This window comes from Poeciliopsis prolifica, unplaced genomic scaffold (genome assembly GCF_027474105.1).
Source record: "Poeciliopsis prolifica strain line A6 unplaced genomic scaffold, Auburn_PproV2 SCAFFOLD001, whole genome shotgun sequence".
NCBI lineage: Eukaryota > Metazoa > Chordata > Actinopteri > Cyprinodontiformes > Poeciliidae > Poeciliopsis > Poeciliopsis prolifica.
Genome location: NW_026562376.1, coordinates 14,319,568 through 14,339,502, shown reverse-complemented (window position 1 = coordinate 14,339,502; position 19,935 = coordinate 14,319,568). Strand labels below are relative to the sequence as shown.

The 19,935-nt window shown below is 40.2% G+C and overlaps 1 protein-coding gene across 7 annotated transcripts in view; it reads right to left on the bottom strand.

Annotated features, from left to right (window-relative positions):
• Positions 1–19,651, bottom strand: part of LOC129358198 (serine/threonine-protein kinase BRSK2) — a 176,985-nt gene extending 157,334 nt beyond the window's left edge. For 3 of the 7 annotated variants that reach the window (XM_055027088.1, XM_055027096.1, XM_055027109.1), the window contains exon 1: positions 19,277–19,651. In XM_055027088.1, the coding sequence (XP_054883063.1) occupies positions 19,277–19,370 (94 nt within the window). In that variant the 5' untranslated portion in view covers positions 19,371–19,651. Of the gene's footprint in view, positions 1–16,726; positions 16,823–19,276 lie in introns of those variants that run through there. The other 4 variants (XM_055027102.1, XM_055027124.1, XM_055027133.1 and 1 more) reach the window with 2 other exon arrangements.
• Between the last annotated feature and the right edge of the window lie 284 nt (positions 19,652–19,935).

Sequence of the window (19,935 nt, the reverse complement as noted above, 5' to 3'; positions counted from 1 at the left end):
ACACAAATGTAAGAGGCTCACTGCTAGTTATCACTAACACTTATTACCCCAAAGGGCAACACAACTTATTACATTTAGGGCCAGGTTTAATCCTCATTTAAAAACTGTATTTTCCTTTTTCTTTATTTTTTAATGATTCTTTGATTATGTTAAACAATAAAGTTGGACAAAACAAGAAAAAAAAGTTCAGAAAAACAAATACTTTTGAAAAAAATATAATATTGATAGGTAAAATAAATATGAAGGGGGGGAAAAAGCACTATAATTACATTTCTTTTACATTAATCAGTACATTGGTTATACATATGTATTTTAAAAACAAGCTTTTTTTCTAAAAAGGCAGCAGGGGCATGGAGATAAAGTGTTTGGAGTAGAACAACGTGTGCCACTTTTTTTATCTGCATGGTCATATACATATAAATATTCTCATCAGTTAACATGGTGAAAATCAGAACCATGCTGATTTTCACCATGCTCACTGGTGTGTCCGCCAATGAGGGTAGCCAGGTATCAACGAAAAAATATGTGCATTTAATACATAGGAGTTTTGAGCAGGAGATGTATAAAGAGATTCAACTTCCAATCTCAGTAGTATGAAGTGTTTTAATTATTGAAAACGATCATTGCTCTATAGAAATCCAGATAATCTGAAGATGGGTTCGGTCACAGTAGAGTGACTGCACACAAGCAGCTGGGGGTCTGACTTTATATCTACAGACTCGATCATAACCAGTTGCATTGACATGCTGTCTGAACTCACCAGGTGCACCATTCCAGGTTCCCCGCTTTGGAGTTTGTGTGTGTGTTTGTGTGTGTGTGTGTGGAAGGGGGTTAGGGGGGATGGTACGTCTATTCAGCGTTAAAGTGTCTTCATGACATCATGTTTTATGCACGAATGAGTTTTACTTTTGACACATAAGCAAAGCTCCAAGCAACATTTGCATATTATAATGAGAAATCAGCAGCCACACAGTAAATGCTCACGCACGCACACCCACAATGTAAAACACACCAACAAACCTTTCTGTATTGGTAACGTATCCAGGGCTTTTCTGACACGTCTCACACGACAGCCATATTCGCACACAGAAATATAGACCTCTTTGCACTCTGTTCTTTACAACCTATGTATAAAGAATGGGCACCAATAAAAAGCTTAATATTACCTGAGAGAGGAAACAAAAAGAGCAAATAGAGCATCAAGACGGTCAGAAGACTGGGCAGGCAGTGTGCGATCTTACATGCATGTAGTTGAAAACATATGTAGGATGAATTTAAGTAGATAAAGTTAGCAAAAGGGAGGAAATGCATTTAGAATCTTGTTCGCGGTATGTAAAGAATAGGATTAGATGTCCGAGACAGGTTACAGCCGTACACAGAAAATATTTGAAGGGACCTATGGCACCTACTAAAGACACAAGGTCAGAAGAAAGAAATAAAGTTTTCAAGAATCATATTTTAGAAATGGAGGAGACTGGCTGGGGAGGATAAGGAGGAAACTGCTCAAGAAAAGATGAAGAGGGTCATTCTTCCTCCCTATTTCATTAACTTCAGTGCAATAAGCGAGGATATACTAGAGGCCAAAGCTAGAAAAGGAAACATGCTCACCGATGATCCCATTAGGCTGAAAAAGGGTAATACAGAGAGACGGAGGAGGAAAGAAATGGCAGGGTGACGCTGAATGCCACGGGGAAAATGGTGAGGGGGTTTGAGGACAGGAAGGGAAAATTTGAAAGGCAGTGAAGATTGAAAGCTGAGGGAAAACGAAAGGAGGGGGAGGGGTGTTAGAAAGAAGTTGACATAAAAAGTAAAGCCAAGGGGAGCAGATAAAATCTCCCTGATTAAAAAAAAGAAGTCTTCACTCAGTTACTTGTTATTGGGGCTCAGAAGGATATAGCTTTAACTAACACTGCAAAGCTTGTGGAAATTTGAAGGAGCTCAAATGAATGCAAAGCTGCAAGTGGTTTTTATATGTCATTTGTGGCATGTTTGATTGGAAATCTGTGTGCAGTCAGGCATTTTTCAGGCCATTACATGTCCAAATAACATAATCATAGAGTAATGTGGCTTGACTTAATTAACTTGTTTCACTAAGTGCCTGTACCAATGTAAATGTGGACCATTGCTTGTGCTTTTAAAATTGGATTAATCACTCATCCATAAGACTAATGTTCAAAAGTATTTCTTTTGTAAAACAAAACAAAGACAAGCGTTGCCTTTCCCATCACTGAACACCATCTTCTGTTAGGTTTTTAGGGATTATGCCTTTTAAAATCCTATACACATAAAATATGACAAAAAGCTTTCAATTTACCCAAGATTTATTTAAATAAGGATAAAAAAGACTAAGGCCAATCCAGCAAATCCCACAAAGTACAGCTGAGCTAAATGAGACAATCAGTCACATAATACTTCTGCAAATAGAAAAAGATTCAACTCTTTGAATAACTGATTTCCAAGTTTAAAAAATAATGAGCACTATCCTTCAATAGTGCTGCAGGATCCCATTACAGAGTCCTTCCAAACCTTCAAAACCCTAATGTGCGCACGCGCACACACACGCGCACACACACCTGGGCTTAACGTGGTTACAGTGTTTCTTAGAGCACTAAGCTCTAAGAAAAACACTAAGCAATAGTTTCCTTAGCAGTGCAGACTTAAACTCTTGATGTTAGTTATTCTGACCCCAAAATAACTGACTTGATGTTAGTTAAGTCAGTTATTCTGACTTAACTAAAAATGAATAACTTAATTTGGGAAAGACCAATTTAAGTCTTTCCCAAATGAAAGACTTAAATTGGTTCTTCTCAGTATTGTTCTGCACTCATCATCTCCGCTAAGGTTACTGGTCTGGTTAGATGACAGCGTGTTGAGGAGAAGAACCTGTTGAAGGTTAAGCCCCCTCCAACCCCAATCTTAATCACTGTCATTAGCTCCACAGGCACCTCCACCCTGACCCCAGCACCTCAGGCCCAAAGAGATTAATCACACTCACAATCCATCGCTGCTGTACACGTGCAAAGGCACCCATTCAAAACAAACCATCTGGTATGAGTGTGTTTTTATGCAATGTATAGTCTAAAGGGACACTGAATTATCTATTATTTGCAGCTGAAACTCCACAATACCTGTTGATCTACCTGATTTTGTCGAACAAGGCCTTAAGCTTTGTGGTTGCGTGTTGAACAGTCAAATTTTAAATCAATCATCCTGTTTTCGTTTTGCAAGGCTTCCAAAGCCGTATTGGGTCGAGTTGGCAGCAGACATCTGCACAGAGAACAAAAACAGGCTTAAAAGGTCGATTTTATTTCACTGCATTCAAAAGGAAGTGTTGGTTTTGTAAAGTTTACTAAAAGTAACAATGTAAACTTAAAATGTTTGCCCTCTTTTTTAATTACCTGTTACTCTAATCAGAGCTGTAAACATTGACGCGATGTGCGTTTTAAACCACTGCAAAATGTCAGATTCAAGAAAACGGTACTGAAATTTATTTCATTAGGGTCCTGAATGGCTCAGTTGGTATGAGTGCACATACCACATGCGGAGGCTATAGACGTCTGAACTTTAATGTCTGATATATGTCATTGCTGAGTCATGCTTTCATACAGGGTTTAGCCTGAGTACAAAGCTTTAGTTTGCACAACACAAAAGAGGCTTTAATCTATCAAAGCCTCAGATTAAAACTCGGGACAAAAATGGCACATGACCAAGCACTCACGAAAGCTCTCCATCATCAGTTCATAGTTATTTTCAGCAAATATTTACACATTTTTAGATACAATACTAGGACATGTAATGTGATTTAATGTATGTCCTTAATTGGCATTGTTTCCATTCCATTTCCATTGCTTCAATTTCATCTTTGCTATATTGCTCTTCTGGCCAAGTTCACATTGTGCCGCATATTGTCTTCGATATATGCAGGTCTGTACATCTTACACTTTTACTCAAAGAGTTGCAGAGGGAAAAAAAACAACCTCCAGAAGCCAATTGTGTTTAATTTGACTTTTTAATGAAAAACTACGCACAACACTGACTGAAAAACAGCGAATACAAGCCTCCTTTTCAATTGATAAAATGCATTTAAAACCTATTTAAGAAACATTAAAAATGTAACATGCCAGAAGCTATTTTGGAAGGAGCACCATTCATTTGCATTGTCCAATAAACATAAAGAAGCCCCCCCACAGAGAGAACAATAACAATAAGCATGTTCAGACTTGCCTATGTTTGAACAAATAAAGAGGGCTCTCTAAACTCTCTTCTACCAATCAATCTTAAATTCTTGAGGGATCAGCATGTGTGTAAGGGGTCATATCAAGCGAAGAGTCTCTGTGTGAACCGGAATAAGCTCGATGTGAGTCCTGGGACTTACTTAATGAAGCTCTCTGTAGTCTGGACACATTTCTAAGCCTCCAGAGAGGGTTCCAGTGAGCTCTTTGTGCTTCTCTTTCACCTCTGTGGCCTTATAGAAAGCCCTCCTCATACATGCCGCACAAACTGCGACAATATAATTCAACAAGAGAACCTCGTTGAAGTGATCTTCGAAGAGGAAGAGGGCAGTAGAGAGGGTCTTCTCCAAATGTCCAAAGACTAGAGTGGGATGCTGTCGATGTCCTTAAGACAAAAAAATAAAATATGTGGCGTATGTGGCGTGTTTGGTAAAAACTTTTTACAGTACTGATTTGAAGTACCACCAGCAATCTATTACATGTGCTTTAAAGAGAAGGCAATGGAGAGCTTCGTGAATGTTTTGGTCTCGTAATTGATCTGTTTATTTTCTTCCACTTATCTAAGGTTGTTTTACATGGTCAGCAGCCCAAGCAGAAAGGCAGAGACATCCCTTTCCCCAGCCACTTGGCCGGCTGCTCTAGGGGAATCTCAAGACGTTCAAATGAGAAAACTCTTTTTGCCCACTTGTATCTGCAATTTTATTGTTTGGGTCACTATTCAAAGCTTGTGACCATAGAAGAGGGTAGGAACATAAATCAACTGGCTAAGCCAAGAGCCTCTGCTATTGGCTTAGCTCTCTCTTCATTATATTTGATCGGTACAGTGCCTATATCACTGCTCATCCACCTATCAATCTCCTCCTCCATTAAAACTTAATTTTGGGATAGGACTCCCTTCCTGATGCGGAAAAGGTACTCTACCTTATTCCAGCTCAAGACTGTGGTCTCAAATTTGGAGACACTGATCCTGATCATGTCCGCTTCACACTCTGCTGCAAACTGGTGTAGCAAAGGCTGGAGATTATGAGCTGATGAAGCCAGTAGGACCACATCAACTGCAACAAGCTTAGACATCATCCCAACCCCATCATATATCCTCAACATCTGGACTGTGCCAAGAAATTATGTCCTGAAAGAATTGGTCACAATTTTTTTCTTGGAAGAGTCCAACTCTAACTGGAAATGAGCCTGACTTCCTGCCAATGATGCAGACCAAGCTCTTTCAGTGGTCATTCAGGAATCAACGTCAATGGGCCTAGTACCCAAAGTAACCCCCCACAGAACTTCTTGAGGAATGTGGTCAAGCACCTTCCTGAAGTCCACAAAACATATGTAGACTGGTTGGTTGAACTCCCATGCACCCTCCAGGATCCTGCTGAGCATGTAGAGCCAGACCGGTGTTTCACAACATGGACGAAAACCACACTGATCTTTCTGAATCTGACATTTGACTATCCAGCAAACCTTCCTCTATAGAAACCCTGAATAGATCTAACAAAGGAGACTGAGATGTATGATCTCACTGCAGTTGCAACACACTCCGTGATACCCTTTTTTAAATATCGGGATCACCACCCTGCTATGCCAATTCATAGGAAGTGCTTCCAAGGTCCACATAATCAACTAACACATCCCCACAAAATTCAGAGCCTTAAGAACTCTGGGCAAATCTCATCCATCCCCATGGTTTTGCCACCCAGAAGCTTTTTTAAAGCACCTTGGCAACATGAGGACCAGATATTGGCATGTCTTCCAGTGAAGACATGTCAGCATGTCTTCAATGGAAGACATGCTGATGAAAATGAGGTGGTCACTGTAGTATTCTGCCCATTGACCCACTACAGCCCGAATTGAGGTCAGCAACACACATTCTCAGCATAAACGGTATTGATATTCCCGATAACTTTGTGGCCAGAGCTCCAGCAAGCCGCCTCCACAATGGAGCCAGGGAACATGGCCCACTCAGACTCTATGTCCCGTGCCTTTTACAGGATTTGTTAAAAGCTATGCCAGAGGTGGTGGTTGAAGTTCAGTCTGACAGGAGATCCTGCCAGATGTTTCCATCAGGCCCTCACAATACATTTGGGCCTCCCCATCATTCTCCCACACCATTAGAGCCAATACTCCACCAGATAACAGTCAATTGATACCTCCAACGCTCTCTTCAGCAGATGATATCCACATGCAGCTCCCTTTTTATAGCATGTTTAAAGTTAAGTGACGTGCCTTTCAATTAAGAGGTCTGCCAGACTTGTGCTTGTGCATGGAAAGACAGTCAAAGACAGAGATAGCGAAAGCAGGAACCTAAAAGAGAAAAACCCAGAGTAAAGCCAACATACTCCTAGCCAACAATCACATGTCTTGAGGGTCTTAATCAGCATGATCAAGACTGCACCCTTTCAGCTAACGCAGTAAATTTTGGAAAACCAAATCATGTATACAGACATGAATTTCACCTCTCTGCATGTGCTCGGTAATGTCTGGCAGCATCTGTCTTTTGTCTTGTTGCATCCGTCTACCCTAAAAGAGCGATCAAAAAAAATGCAAATACCTGCTCAGGGGTGTGAAGACAGAATAAAGAGCAGGGCATGTGTAGGAAGACAAATTCACAGGTACAATGAGCTCCCCCAGGTAAAGATTTGAATATTTCATAAAGCCTCATTAAGGCATGAAAATAAGAGGTTGAGATTTTTCACTGGAAGTGTCTTGGTAATAAATTCAGGTCACATGCCAGTCTTACAGAAACACTTGTAAGCTTACAGGCATCAAACACTCTTCTTAATAACACCTAATGTGTTCCTACTTATAGCATACAAGACATTCATTAAATCTGTGTAAACCTTTAATTTTACTGTTCATATTTCCTGGTACCTAAAATAGAAAAAAATATCTACTCATCTATATCTCATGCCATATAATAGGATACTATATGAGAACTTTGTCACACTCTAGTCCTGTCACTACCAATATCAAAATCTGCATATTTTAAAAATAGCTAAATGTTTTTCCTCTCTTTCATTTGTGTTATGGCATATTTTTACTTCCATGCTGTGCACAAGTCCTAAATTAAACTATCAACAAAAAAAATCATAAAAAACGAATAAATTATTTTAGTAATGTCTATATTTCCCATTTAACTTATTTATGCACATAAATAAGGCATGACATTTCCTGTCCATTGCCTCATTAAAGTGACAAACATACTAACTGCTTATGGCACCATAAACTCTTAGCATATGTTCTGAGTCTTAAAAAAACCCCAGAGAACCTTAATTACTGATAATAAAATGTTAGACAGTAAAATTATGCGCACATTTAAATCATTGTCCAATTACAATTACTGTACTCCCTTGTAGTTTGTTAAAATATGATGATATGTTCTGCTCAAAGCAATATTTCCAAGCAATTACCAGTGTTAGCCCATGCCGCAACACAAAGTATAGCTCTTTCATTATATGTGCTATGTTTGCCGTATTAAAATGTAAAAATGAAATATTAAGATAGCAAAAGAGGAGGAGGCAATAATGAAAATTGTTCACTATTCAGTGATTTTACATGAAAACATGATTAGCTATAGATAAAGAGGTCAAATTAATATGTACTTTAGTGCATACATTTTTCCACACTTTAGTCATTCTCACTACTTATTAGTAGTGAGTGTGATGACATTTATGGGCATTTTGTGTGCATGTGCAGAATGACAGGAAGATACTGCAGCAGGAGTATATGTAAAGATTTAATTGAATTCCTTCAGCTAGGACGGCAGCCCACAGCACTCTGGCTTATCCGGCCCTGAATTGCTTCCAGTGAGATCTAATCATGCAGCATGAAATGAGCCTTACCTGAGCAGAATAGCAGTACGAGGTCTGGGGGCTGCAGGGGAATACCTCTATTAGGGACAAAGAGAGGAAACGATAGAGGAGAGGGAGAAAGGGGTCAAGAATGAAGGCAGAAGCAAGGCGTGAGAGAGAAGAGCTTAATGGAAATTTGAAAGAAATGGTTCGACTTCAATCTAAGTTCATTTGGAACGAGATGTACGCTATAATTTTCCATTAAAACCTGCAGTAATCAGTTTAAATTCTTTATAGAAAGGAAGTTATTTAATCAATTTCATTCATTCACTGAAAAACATATTAATTAAATGCTGCCACATTCATGTTTCAATATGGGTGCTTTGCAAAGTGGTACAACTTAAATATATTAGAGGATATCTATATCCTCTAAACATAATTAAAAAGAGCACTAAAAAGCTATTATAGCATCAGATCTATAGAGATTGAAATGACAATATTTTCCTTCAGAGATTGGGAAAGTTACTTGGGACTGTATCTAAAATACAGTCCCATCACACTACTACATGCCTTCCATTTCAATTACGGTGGAATATATGGTACACAAGCTTAGCCTTTTCGCATCTTTAACACCAACATACACAATTTCATAACTAGATTATCTAAAAATCATGGATTTTTGGACATGTAAAAAAATTATGAGCAGTAGGAGCACCCCAACTCCAACTCACTATACAAAATGAATGTAACAAAACAATGACCAAATATTACTAGATCTCATACAACAATATGCAAACACTGTTTGCCCTGACGAAGATCCAGGGCAAGCATCCATCATCTTCTCTCATGAGTTGAAAGTACTGGTAAACCTGTTTTGTTAGACCCATTGATAAAGCAGCGAACCTGCTACTGTAACTCCAGCAAAGCAGCCAGTCAAACATGTCACACAGACTGAAAGCCATAATGATCACCGTCATGCATGACTCATGCAGTGCTCAACAGATCTGCGAAGATGCATAGCCAAATGGACGAGTACTAATTTAAGCTCATGAGAATTATAATGCGTCAAAACAGCAGCGGGAGCAGACAGCTGACCAACCAAAATAACACGTTCAGAAATGGAGCACAGTACAATCCATACCTCATAAAAGCAGGTCACTGTGCTGATATTGCCACTCATATGGAGGCACTGACAAGACAAGTTTACAAATGCATGCAACTCATACAGAATTAAAGGTAATTAAAACAAACAAAAAAAAACTCACAATGTACTGTTAATAACAGGTAAGTGAGGAAAGGTTTGACGATTTTTCCAAATGTCCCGCAAGGCATGAGGAGTTATGTGTCAGTGTGTGTATGAGTGTGTGTCAAGCTTGCAGAGCTGCCCGGAGCAATTCTTCCTGCCATGGCTGAATCTCCTCCAGTGGCGATGTATGAGCTCTGCAGTCAGACACAGACAGCACATTCATGTCTGCGTGCGTGTGCGTGCGTGTGTGTCGGTATGTGCATAATGTGTGACTGTGAATCAACAGAGCTGGGTATGCTGGCTTTGATTAGTAGTAATAGGACGCAATGACCCTGAGAGTTGCCTTACTTCTGTGACTTATTTGTCTTCCCTCAGAAACACTTCTTCGTTGCGGTTGCCCCCGCTCACTGTTTCTGTTTTCACTGTTTGCTTGTGTCTCAAGAGGTGCAGCTCTCAAATACAGCCTTTTGTTTCTGCTGAGAGCCTGTTTAACAACATGCAGCACAGACTTAAACATTGACACTCAGTCACATACACAAAGCAAAGCACCCAAAAATGCATTTTGAAAAAAAAAATTATGATCATGTGAGGGAAAAAAATTATAATTTGAACATCCTTTACTTCAGCAATTTCAGATGCTTTACTAAATTAAACAACAAAAATAATAATGTTGCTGTATTGGTAAAGGCCACAGAGTTATTGAATTGATAAATTATTACCACTTCTCTAAAGCCTTCATTACAGACTCTGATATCCAGTAGTCAAATGCTATATTTAGTAAATCCAAATTTCTTGGGCTTTTTAGCAGAAAACAAAAATGCTCATTTCTCATTGCACAGAATTTTCTAGTTTAGTCTGTCTCCTTGTAGCTGATGTGACATCAGAGGACAGAGTGAAAGTTACGTGCTGGTTGGTAGACTCTCAGCCAGTCAAATATAAACCCAAATAGGAGATTGTGCTGGATGCATTTAAAAAACAAATGAATGAAAAAGCACTCTGGACTTGCAGAATCAAAATGTCATTTCCAGTTATTACAATACATGGACATGACAGCAGATGGGACTTGGCAGCATGCTCAAAGCACTTACCCTTTTTCTGATCAAGTGGCTTAAGACATTTATTTTTATTTGCCACTTTGCTGCTTCATTAACTATAAGCTAGGTTGTCTGTGGTGGTTTTCAATATTAGCTCTCAACTACTTATAAAAACCTTTCACTGTTACTCTACAAAAACCAAAATACTCCCAATTTCCACATAAGCACATGCCTAATTTCTGAGGTGTTTTAAGCAAAGGGCAATGTTTATTTTTTTTAATCCACAAAAAGAGCCAAGACAAGTTCAAGTTGCCACTGAAAACTTTGAAAGCATCACAATTACCTAGTCCCAGCCATCTGCCATGCGCTGTATTCATTAAATGAACTCACAATTTCATTAATGTATGTTTTCCGAGAAAACAGCCCAAAGGGAGTTGCTGGTTCACCGGTTCGTGCAATTTAAAGTTATTCCATATGCATATTCACCCATATGCACACAGGCATCATAACTCACCTGACTTAACATTCAAAAGTATGGTCTGAAATAACAACATGACCTAAAAAGTTTTTAATTGAATTAATAATCTGTAAAACACAAAAGCATACAGCCTGCAGAATGTTAAAAATACAGAACAAATTACGCATGAAGGCATCAGATGTAACCCAGCTCAAAAGATTTAATAATAGTAATGCCTTAGCTAATTACAGCTTCTACACACAGCACATCCGAGCTTACAAACACCGGCACTTTGAAGCATCTCTTACTCTTGAACCTTGTTTATAGAGCGCTGAACTCCCCATAGATATATATATATAGTGGGAAAATAATGCCACCAGAAGGTAGTAGGCTAAGCCAATAAGCTTGTATTAATACCTATGCATTCAAACATCTTAACGTGGATGAGCTGGAAAGTGATAAGCAACAACACAACCAACTCAGGGTGATATTAATATTTCACCATATTTCTTGCCAGCCCAGCATTATTTCACAGAGTAAAAAATAAAATCAGCTGTGTATTTATTTTTAACAGATATAAATGTAAATACTACTAGTAGATTTGACACCATTCAGTATTAATGTTTGAAATCCTCATTTTGAAGCGAGAAATGAAGCAGCTCTCAAGTTGCAGCTGATTTAAACCGTTCTACTATCAGTAAATTAAAAAGGTGTCACTTTTTTTTTATCTGGGCCGCATTTGGTCAGTTTGAAGTTACTTCAAAACTTCAAACTGAAATTAGAGAACTCTAGTAAATAAAGATTTAACAACATTTTGAGGTTTACTATTGTGAAAAGAAATCAATCTTTTCACATGGCGGCATTAAGATTACCATATTTAGAAAAACAAAGACCAAATCTTGACTGAATTATGATACACTGCTGATAGAGTCTCTCAGCTGAAATTTAAAGTGGTTCAGAAACCTAAAAATAAGAAAAAAATAATCAAATGTGAAAATATAATATCCATAGTTATTAAGTTGAATTTTAGCAGTGCCAGGAATAATTGCTGACTTTTTGTTTTAAATAAAAGCAGCTAGATCATTTTTGTTTTACAGTTGTATATGAATATTGAATGCCTTACCACTGTATAATTTCTACTTAGGAATGTACCAATAGGACTCTGCCCCTGAAATACTCTTTACATAGTCTTATCACCCACAGTCGTAAAGAAGTTATCTTTGTAAAAAATTTTAAAAGATTATAATTATAAAAATATTCCAAATTAGAGGCTGAGCCTTACAATGTTGGACGATTTTTTTTTTTGTTATTTTTTTTATTAATCCCCAACAAATTACAAAGATGCCCATGTGACTTACATGAATAAGAAATGGCAGAAAACTGCACCAAAGTCAAGGTCACCAGCCCACTCACATCTCTGATGAAGGATAAGGTACAGTTCAGAGGCACAGGCAGTGCTGGAGTGGTGGGGAGACTCATAAAGAACCCCCGCCCGTCACGTCTCCCCATTTCTGAGGAAAGCCTGCCAAGGCTAGCTGAGCTGATGGCAACTAACTCTGAGGCTCTCCACATGTGCTAATCTCCCAGATTTAAATGAGAACACAACACAGAGCACAGAGCAGGGCAAGCCGGTCTGATCCACCACCGTATGTCTGAGTACACACAGCCGACATAGGCATGTGTACACATGCAGCGTGCATGTGAAAACAGCTACACTCATTTGGTCATATGATCATCTATTATTATAAGATAAATCCTGCAATTTGAATAAATGCAAAGCTTTAGGCACCCAAGATTGCTATGATTCAACCTTGTATGTCCACCCTTCAGACAAAAACCTGAAGGGTGGACAAAAATTGAGCCACAGATAGAGACGCTGTGATTTGACAGTAGTGAGAGCAGGAGGGAGTACCTCCTTTCTTCCTTCAGGAGGGAAGACTGGGAACCATCAAGAAGCAGGGAAACCATGACAACCAGGCAACCAACCCAGCATTCTCACAGCCTGTGCCAGACAAGTGGCTAAGCAAGGGTTAATCTCAACTGGGTGAAAGAGGAGAGAGACAGTCTGATTAAGCCTACTGCTGTGTACATGCAACAGACATTTAATACTCTATGCTATAGGTCTTAAATGCCAAACACATTCAGCTTGACTGGCTGAATAGCTGTCAGCAAAAAACAAGAAAAAAAAAACTGTGAAGCAACAGCTAAAATACATTTACTTAACCGTGATGAGAATTTGCAGCAGCATGAAAAACAAAATTGTGTTTTTCTGCTCGCATTCCCTTCTTTACACTCTAGAAAACAAGTTGTGTGAAATTCTAAGTAACGCACGAAAAATAAATCACATTACAGAAATCAGGAGTCAAACAGAAGTGGGAACCTTGACAGATGGCAAAATGGATGAAGTGGAGTGTGCAAGTGTGGCGTGTTTCACTATGACATGGGGGAAATGGACCATAGCACTCTGATGTCCTAACCTTGTTCTCCATGCTACACAACATTGCAGAAAAGACACTGGGTGTGCTGGGCTAGATTAAGAATCAAATAGGAAGTGATGGAGTCTGTCCAAAAAACATAAAAATACAACAAAAACCCCTAAACACACATCCAGGATCACCCACTGAGATGTTTCTATTCACTGACCTCCCATCTAAAGATTGAGCTCTCGACCCCCCACCTACTATAAAGATGAAAAATCAAGGAGAAGCAGAGAGTCATGAAGATGATGATCAATACGTTTCCTTAATTAATAACCTCCAGAGTCAAAATGCTCAGGACTTCAAGGCTTTTCTCGCCTCTATTCCCACTCCATTTCCCTCCCTTTGCCCCGCCTCGCTCCTCCCCCATTCACCACCTCTTTCCTCATCATTAATCTCTCAAAATCATTGGCTACATACATTCCTCCAATCGATGCAATTCCACAGAGGTCTTGTCTGATTTACCACATGACTGAATTCCTGTATGAATCTGGACTGGCCAGAGGAAACGGGACTGAGAAAGAGATGGAGCATGCAGGATGAGGGAGACAACCCTACTTACATAACCTTCAGCAGAAGACCCAAACAGCAAAATTTGACATGAGAATCCAGATTTGATTTTGATAAAGTACAGTTTGGCAATGACCAGCCTCTGAAAATGACAATAACTGTGTGCAAATCTTTACACACAGGAGTTAACAAAAGTTCAAAAAATTATGTTCAATAATACATAATTAGTCCCAAAAGGAGAGTTCAATGCTGTAAATCCTGTTATACAGCGCTCAAAACACAGAAGAAATACACAGCATATGTAGCTAACACACAGGCACACCAGCATCCCACCATTTAGGATGCATTTCAGGGCTGAGGGAGTCGAGCTCTGGCTCTAACCAGACAGTATAACAGCTGAGACCATGCTGGCTTGGCTTCCTGCTCTGCAGCTCTGATCCAGACTGCTAACACAGTGAGCAACCCAGCTGGGAGTAACATGGAACAGCCTTTGGGTCAGGGCTTCTCTGACCTGAATGTTTGAACAAGCCCACGAACAACACAGGCCCATCATTGCAGATCTTTAGTTCTCCACTCCTCCTCCCCCAAGTTAGAGTAGCACCTGTTTCACAATTATCTTAAACAGCGCAAAATCTCTGGGTCAACGAGAGCATGAGCACAGCCACATGTCATTGGCAACACACAAGCATGTAGACTGAAATGCAATACTTCACTGTAGATTTGCCGAGTAACTTTTTATTGACAGCATAAACTAAATGTTTCCTTCTCCCTTGCCATCATGAGGAATACCCTGTGCCGAGTGTGAATTTCCTGCAACTGAGAGGAAATCTTTGAGAGCAGCAGTTTATCTAACCTACCATACTGCTGTAACAGTTTTAGAAATGCTGCACAATTTATCAGATATAAAGACTCAAATGAATGTATCCACCTGTTTGCATTAATGAAACAGACCAAGAAAAAGTCAGAGGTTTTTCTACACCAATATACAAAAAAATTCACGAGCAGACCCCAAAGGTATAAGAGTTAAGTCAAGTGAAGTCCACAGAAAGAGTTACAACTTGGTAAGCCTTTCTTCTGACATGAAGACAACAAGAACAGCAGGATACTGGTTTAAGTGCCTTGTAACAAAGAACCCCAAACAAAAAGTCCTCAGTCCCCAACAAGGAGTGCTTAAGAGACAAAACGATCAAAACCAAAACAATGTCACAAAAAGCTTTTTGTCAAATAAACGGTAAATTTCAAAGTCCCTGAAGCAGAAATGATTTTACTATCGATTTATGAAAAGTATAAAAAGATCCCCCTAATCCAACCCCACCTCTCAGCCAGTCAGCATTTGTGTTTAGAACAATTTTTCACAAAGGATTAACATTTAATGTTTTTCTTAAATAACAAGCCTTCTGTTCCCCTGTAAAACAACTCTCAGGAACAAAGTAATGGCAACTCAGGGTTTAACACTGAACAAAGCAGTTATTCAGCCAGTCTTAATGGTATTAAACATTTTCCAGGCAGACGGTGCCCTTTCAAAGCACAATCAAGTAACTATGTTACTTTCAGTCATTATAAAAATAATGTACTTTTCAAAAATAACTTTACAAGTTGATGCCTTCAAATTGGCCTCCATCTTTTTAAGAAATTCCTGCTCTGACACTCCACCATCAGCATGTTGCAAATTTTGAGATTTATTTTCTCAGATTTTCTCTATTTTTTTATAGATTCATAAGAAGCACAAAAATCAGCAATACATAATCTAGTGTCTATTCATTCCGCCTTGTTCTTAAACAAAAATTTCCCCAAAAGCATGGCTAAAATTTGAGCTCATCTGATATAACATTGACTTTTCATATGAGCCGAATTTAATCTTCCACTCCTACCAATAGATCTTTAAATTATGACCACCTACTTCATAATAACTAGTTCTTGCCCTTCACCAAAACAGTCCTAATTAGTCAGCTTTTACACAAACTCACAGATTCATAAAGTTTAGCGTGAAGTGATAGGGTTTTTATACAACAATGCCATTAGATCTTTCCACTTACTTTTCTGGGACATTTGGAGAAAAATTCCTAAAGCTTATTTTCACAAATTAGAGGTCTCAGATGTTTTTTAAGAGTAGTCTAACACAAAGAATGACAAAAAGCAGGTCAAAGTTACATAATAAACATGAAATTGTTCTATTATATAATCATACATTGTACCAGCTCAACTCACAAAGCTAAGCAATAATTAAATCCTGGGTTTTAAATGTATTTATCAAAACAATTACACAGATTATTTTATGGACTACCAAATGTCTTCCAGGTTTGAGGCGTGCACCACAGAGTACAATTTAAGCTGGAAAGCTTAAATGAACTGGGTCAGATAGGTCAATAAAATGTTTAGGTTGGCAGCACATGTCAAGATAACATCCCTGTTCACTTTGAATGCCAGTAGGCAATATGTTTTGATGTTTGCCACATACAATAGAAAACCTGCACAACGTCCATCAAATAGAAATGCAGTATTGATCAGGTTCTACCAATCAACCACAGAAACACAGGCCTTATTCTTCTATAGCTTAAGCGCCAATCAGCAGGCAGCCATGCAGACACTCCATATCTGCAGACCTTTTCAGGGCTGAATGCACACCTGACAAAGGAGGAGTCATACAAACACTCTGCAGAGATTAAAGGGTAATGGCGGTCTCCCCTTTAAAAAATACTTGCTCAAACTAGCAGGACAAGCATTTGGGAGAAGATCCTGGAATTCATACCATCCATTTATTTGTAATGAAACAATGGTAAATATCCGCTGTTGTATGTGGTGATAATGTGTGAAGCTATGAGAAGACAGCCTGTGCAACCTTTGTGCCACGTGAATGTTGAGAGAGAGCTGTGCGGATTTCAGCTGTGTAGGGGGATTAGATCAGGATCCAAATCAGAACTGCCATGGTGGCAGTGTGTGTGACTCAGGACTGCTCTAATCACTTAATGAAAAAAGGACCTGCACAACTCCTGAGTTGACGCTCCAGATCAAGAAGATGTCTTCCGCTTTCCCTCCTGTGTCAACGCAAGCCGACCCTGGCCCGGGAATCCTCACAAGGGATTTAGCTCACTGGACAGTCCCTGCTGCCAGTCACAACCGAGCCAGAGCCATTGGGCACTCATAGATGCCAGGCCAACCCTTTTCACGGAGGCCTGGGAAAAAGATCTGACAGATTAACAAATGGTTAACAGGCAAATGGATGTTACACACCAGCATTAATCTGAATACATTTGGCATAGGTAAAACCACAGCAGAAAGAAAGAAGAAAGACTCGGATGCCATTGGCCAAATCATTTTTTCCAACAAAGCACAAGCAGACTTGGCTAATGCTGTGTTTTCAGCTGGTTCATAGGAGAAAAGAAAAATGTTACTGAAAAGCTCGATCAAATGTGTTCCACATGAAAGTGAATTTTACCGTGTGTCCCGAAACTCTAATATGTTGAAGTCAAACATGTCTAGCTGACCTGTAGCTTGCATTCTTACACCCACATGGAACTGACGTCTGAAGTGAGCATGAAAAATCCATCAGCGTTGGCCCGGGCTCTCCCGTGAACAGAAACGATGATCTCAGTGACACCACATAATTAAACGTCTGTACCAAGCAGACGATACCAGCTCGATACTAGCACAAACACCCATTAGGGAGGCTGCAGTGGGCAATGAGAAAGCAAGACGAGTCTGAGTAAAAGCTCCTCCTGCAAGCAAAATAAAAGTGAGGGGGACGCGTTTATGGAAACAAAAAAAAAACAAAGAGCAACTTCTATACAGCCTGAAATGTATCACAACCAGTGTTTTTGCATTCTTAACTTTTTTTATTTGAAAATGTATAACCAGATCTAAAATAATTTGATTTTAAAACAAAACAGAAACTATTATTTCTACTGCCTATAAAGCCAATTTCACTATTACTTGATGTTAATACAAACAAGTAAAACATGGAAAAAAGACTAAAGGTCATATTAGCTCAGTCCTCCTTTGCATTTAAAACGAGGTCGTTTTTTGATGGGATTGGTTCAACAAGGCACAAAGAATATTCCCTAGAGATTTTGATTAATGTTACATAGCTCTGATTCCACTGCATATCAGTAGAGCAATTTTACATATCAAACTTTCTCTACTGAACTGAGGTATGGTGACAGTGATTTTATTGTCATGTTGGAAAGAAAGCATGTCTTTGGCATTATTTATAACAGCAAACATACACAGAACCACAGGACCACAGAGTAGTTAAGACCCATTGCTAAACAGCAAGTTGGTGGCCAGGTAAATTAAGAGACCAGGAGAATATTTGGAAGAAAGCATACCGTTTAGGAGTGCACAAAAAAAAAAAAAACATTTACACACATGGCAACTCAGCGTGACCAGCTGGACTGAGCTGGGGAAAGTAACGCCTATTGTAGCCATTTTAGACAACAGATGGGAGGAAAATCTACCCATAGATGGATGCAGAGGAGAGGAAAAGTCCAACTCTCTCTCCTCATTTTAAAGGCAGGAGAGCTTTGAGAGAGGGAGCTGCAATCAGTCCTGCTATTTTCTGCCTGCACACACACACACACACACACACACACACACACACCCACACACAGGCAGGACTGTACCTGCCTCTCCTTTCACATGGCTCTGCTGCATCTATTTGAGCTCAAGGCATTCTTGCTGTCCAGTCGCAAGCGCCAGGGCTGCACTGAAACACACAAGCATCTCCTCAGGAGAGCGTGAAACATCACTGCCTCCTGTTCCCAGGGCATCCTCTGACTACTGCACAGCACATGTGCTATATGCAACTTCAGAAAAATGCACCGTCACTGCTGTCCAGGTTTGACAGAAAGCATGCGCTTCTCATTCGGGAAGCCCACACTGACATCCCCACGAAAGGATGTCTGAATGTAGACTGGTGCGGCTCTGCAAGCAGCTCGTGTTGTGTAAATGTGGGATGTTCTGCTCAGAATTGCAGTCGCTGCCTGTAGGAGAAACGCCTGCCTCTCTCTTTCTCGCTCTCCTTGTGCGCCTGCGGACTAAGAATAGATCAATGTATCAGGCAAATCGGGATTAACGGCGTTGCGCTCCAATCACGGAACACTCAAAGGGTGCGCAAACAAGCGGGAGGAGCCGTCCCAGATAACAAACACGCACACACACACACACACACACATTAAACAGAAAAGTTGATTTTCACTGCCCATCGCACTGTCATCATGTCTGTTTGACGCTGTTCCACACGCAGATTCGATCCAACGCCAACGCACAAACAGGGAAAACCCGTGTAGAGCAACATCAGACACAAGTCCTTCCTCGTCCTACTATGTGAACAATGATTATGTCAGATCACTGCTGAAAATGACAAGACGCACCAGCGTCGCACTGGGCAGGTGTTTCGTAACTCAAGCATCCAGTTACCTTTCACCTGCGCACACCAAATTTCAACTCGGCTGCGGAGCGCCTTGAAAACAAATTGTGCAATTAAAGAGGGGGACAGGAGGGGGATGCGGACAGCAAGCTGTCCCAACTAACCTGTCTGTCCTTTCCCGAGCGTCTTCTCCAAACGATAAGGTCCCACGTAATTGGCGTGCTGGGCAACGCTGTTGTCTTTCCCGGACGATGACATGTCGAATCTCTTCAAATTGAGACACTTTCTAATAAAGCGCACGCAATTAGACACTCCTCGCTGGAGCTCTTGAGCCGCCGCCGCCGCTGCTGCCTCTCTTTTAACTCCACAGCCTCTTCTCGCTTCTTGAGCCTCCCGGTCCCTACCTACCTCATTCGTTGTATGAGGAGGTGAGGTTCTCTCTTTTCCTGGGTGCTTTTCCCCCCAGCCCCCTCTCTACAGTCGCAGGCGAGCCGCAAGTGCCTTGAATATCATTGTGGGTTTAAAAAAAAAAAAGAAGAAGAAGAAGAGGAAAAAAGAAAAGCGGCGCTGCCGCTGTGCGTCTGTGGGAGGTGCCGCGGATGATCAGCGGTGGGTTCAGCCAATCGAGGAGCAGAAAGCCGTCTCGGTTGACCGGTGCGGTCCCTTTGCCTCAGAACAGTTGTTTTTTTTTCGCGTGACAGCTGCAACTTGAGATTGTGAAAGTTTGATGTGATTCATGTCGATATGCATCGGATAATACTTGTCGGTAATAATAGCGTCGGTCCAAAGGCCGCTCGCGCTTTTCGGTCCAACACACCTGAGT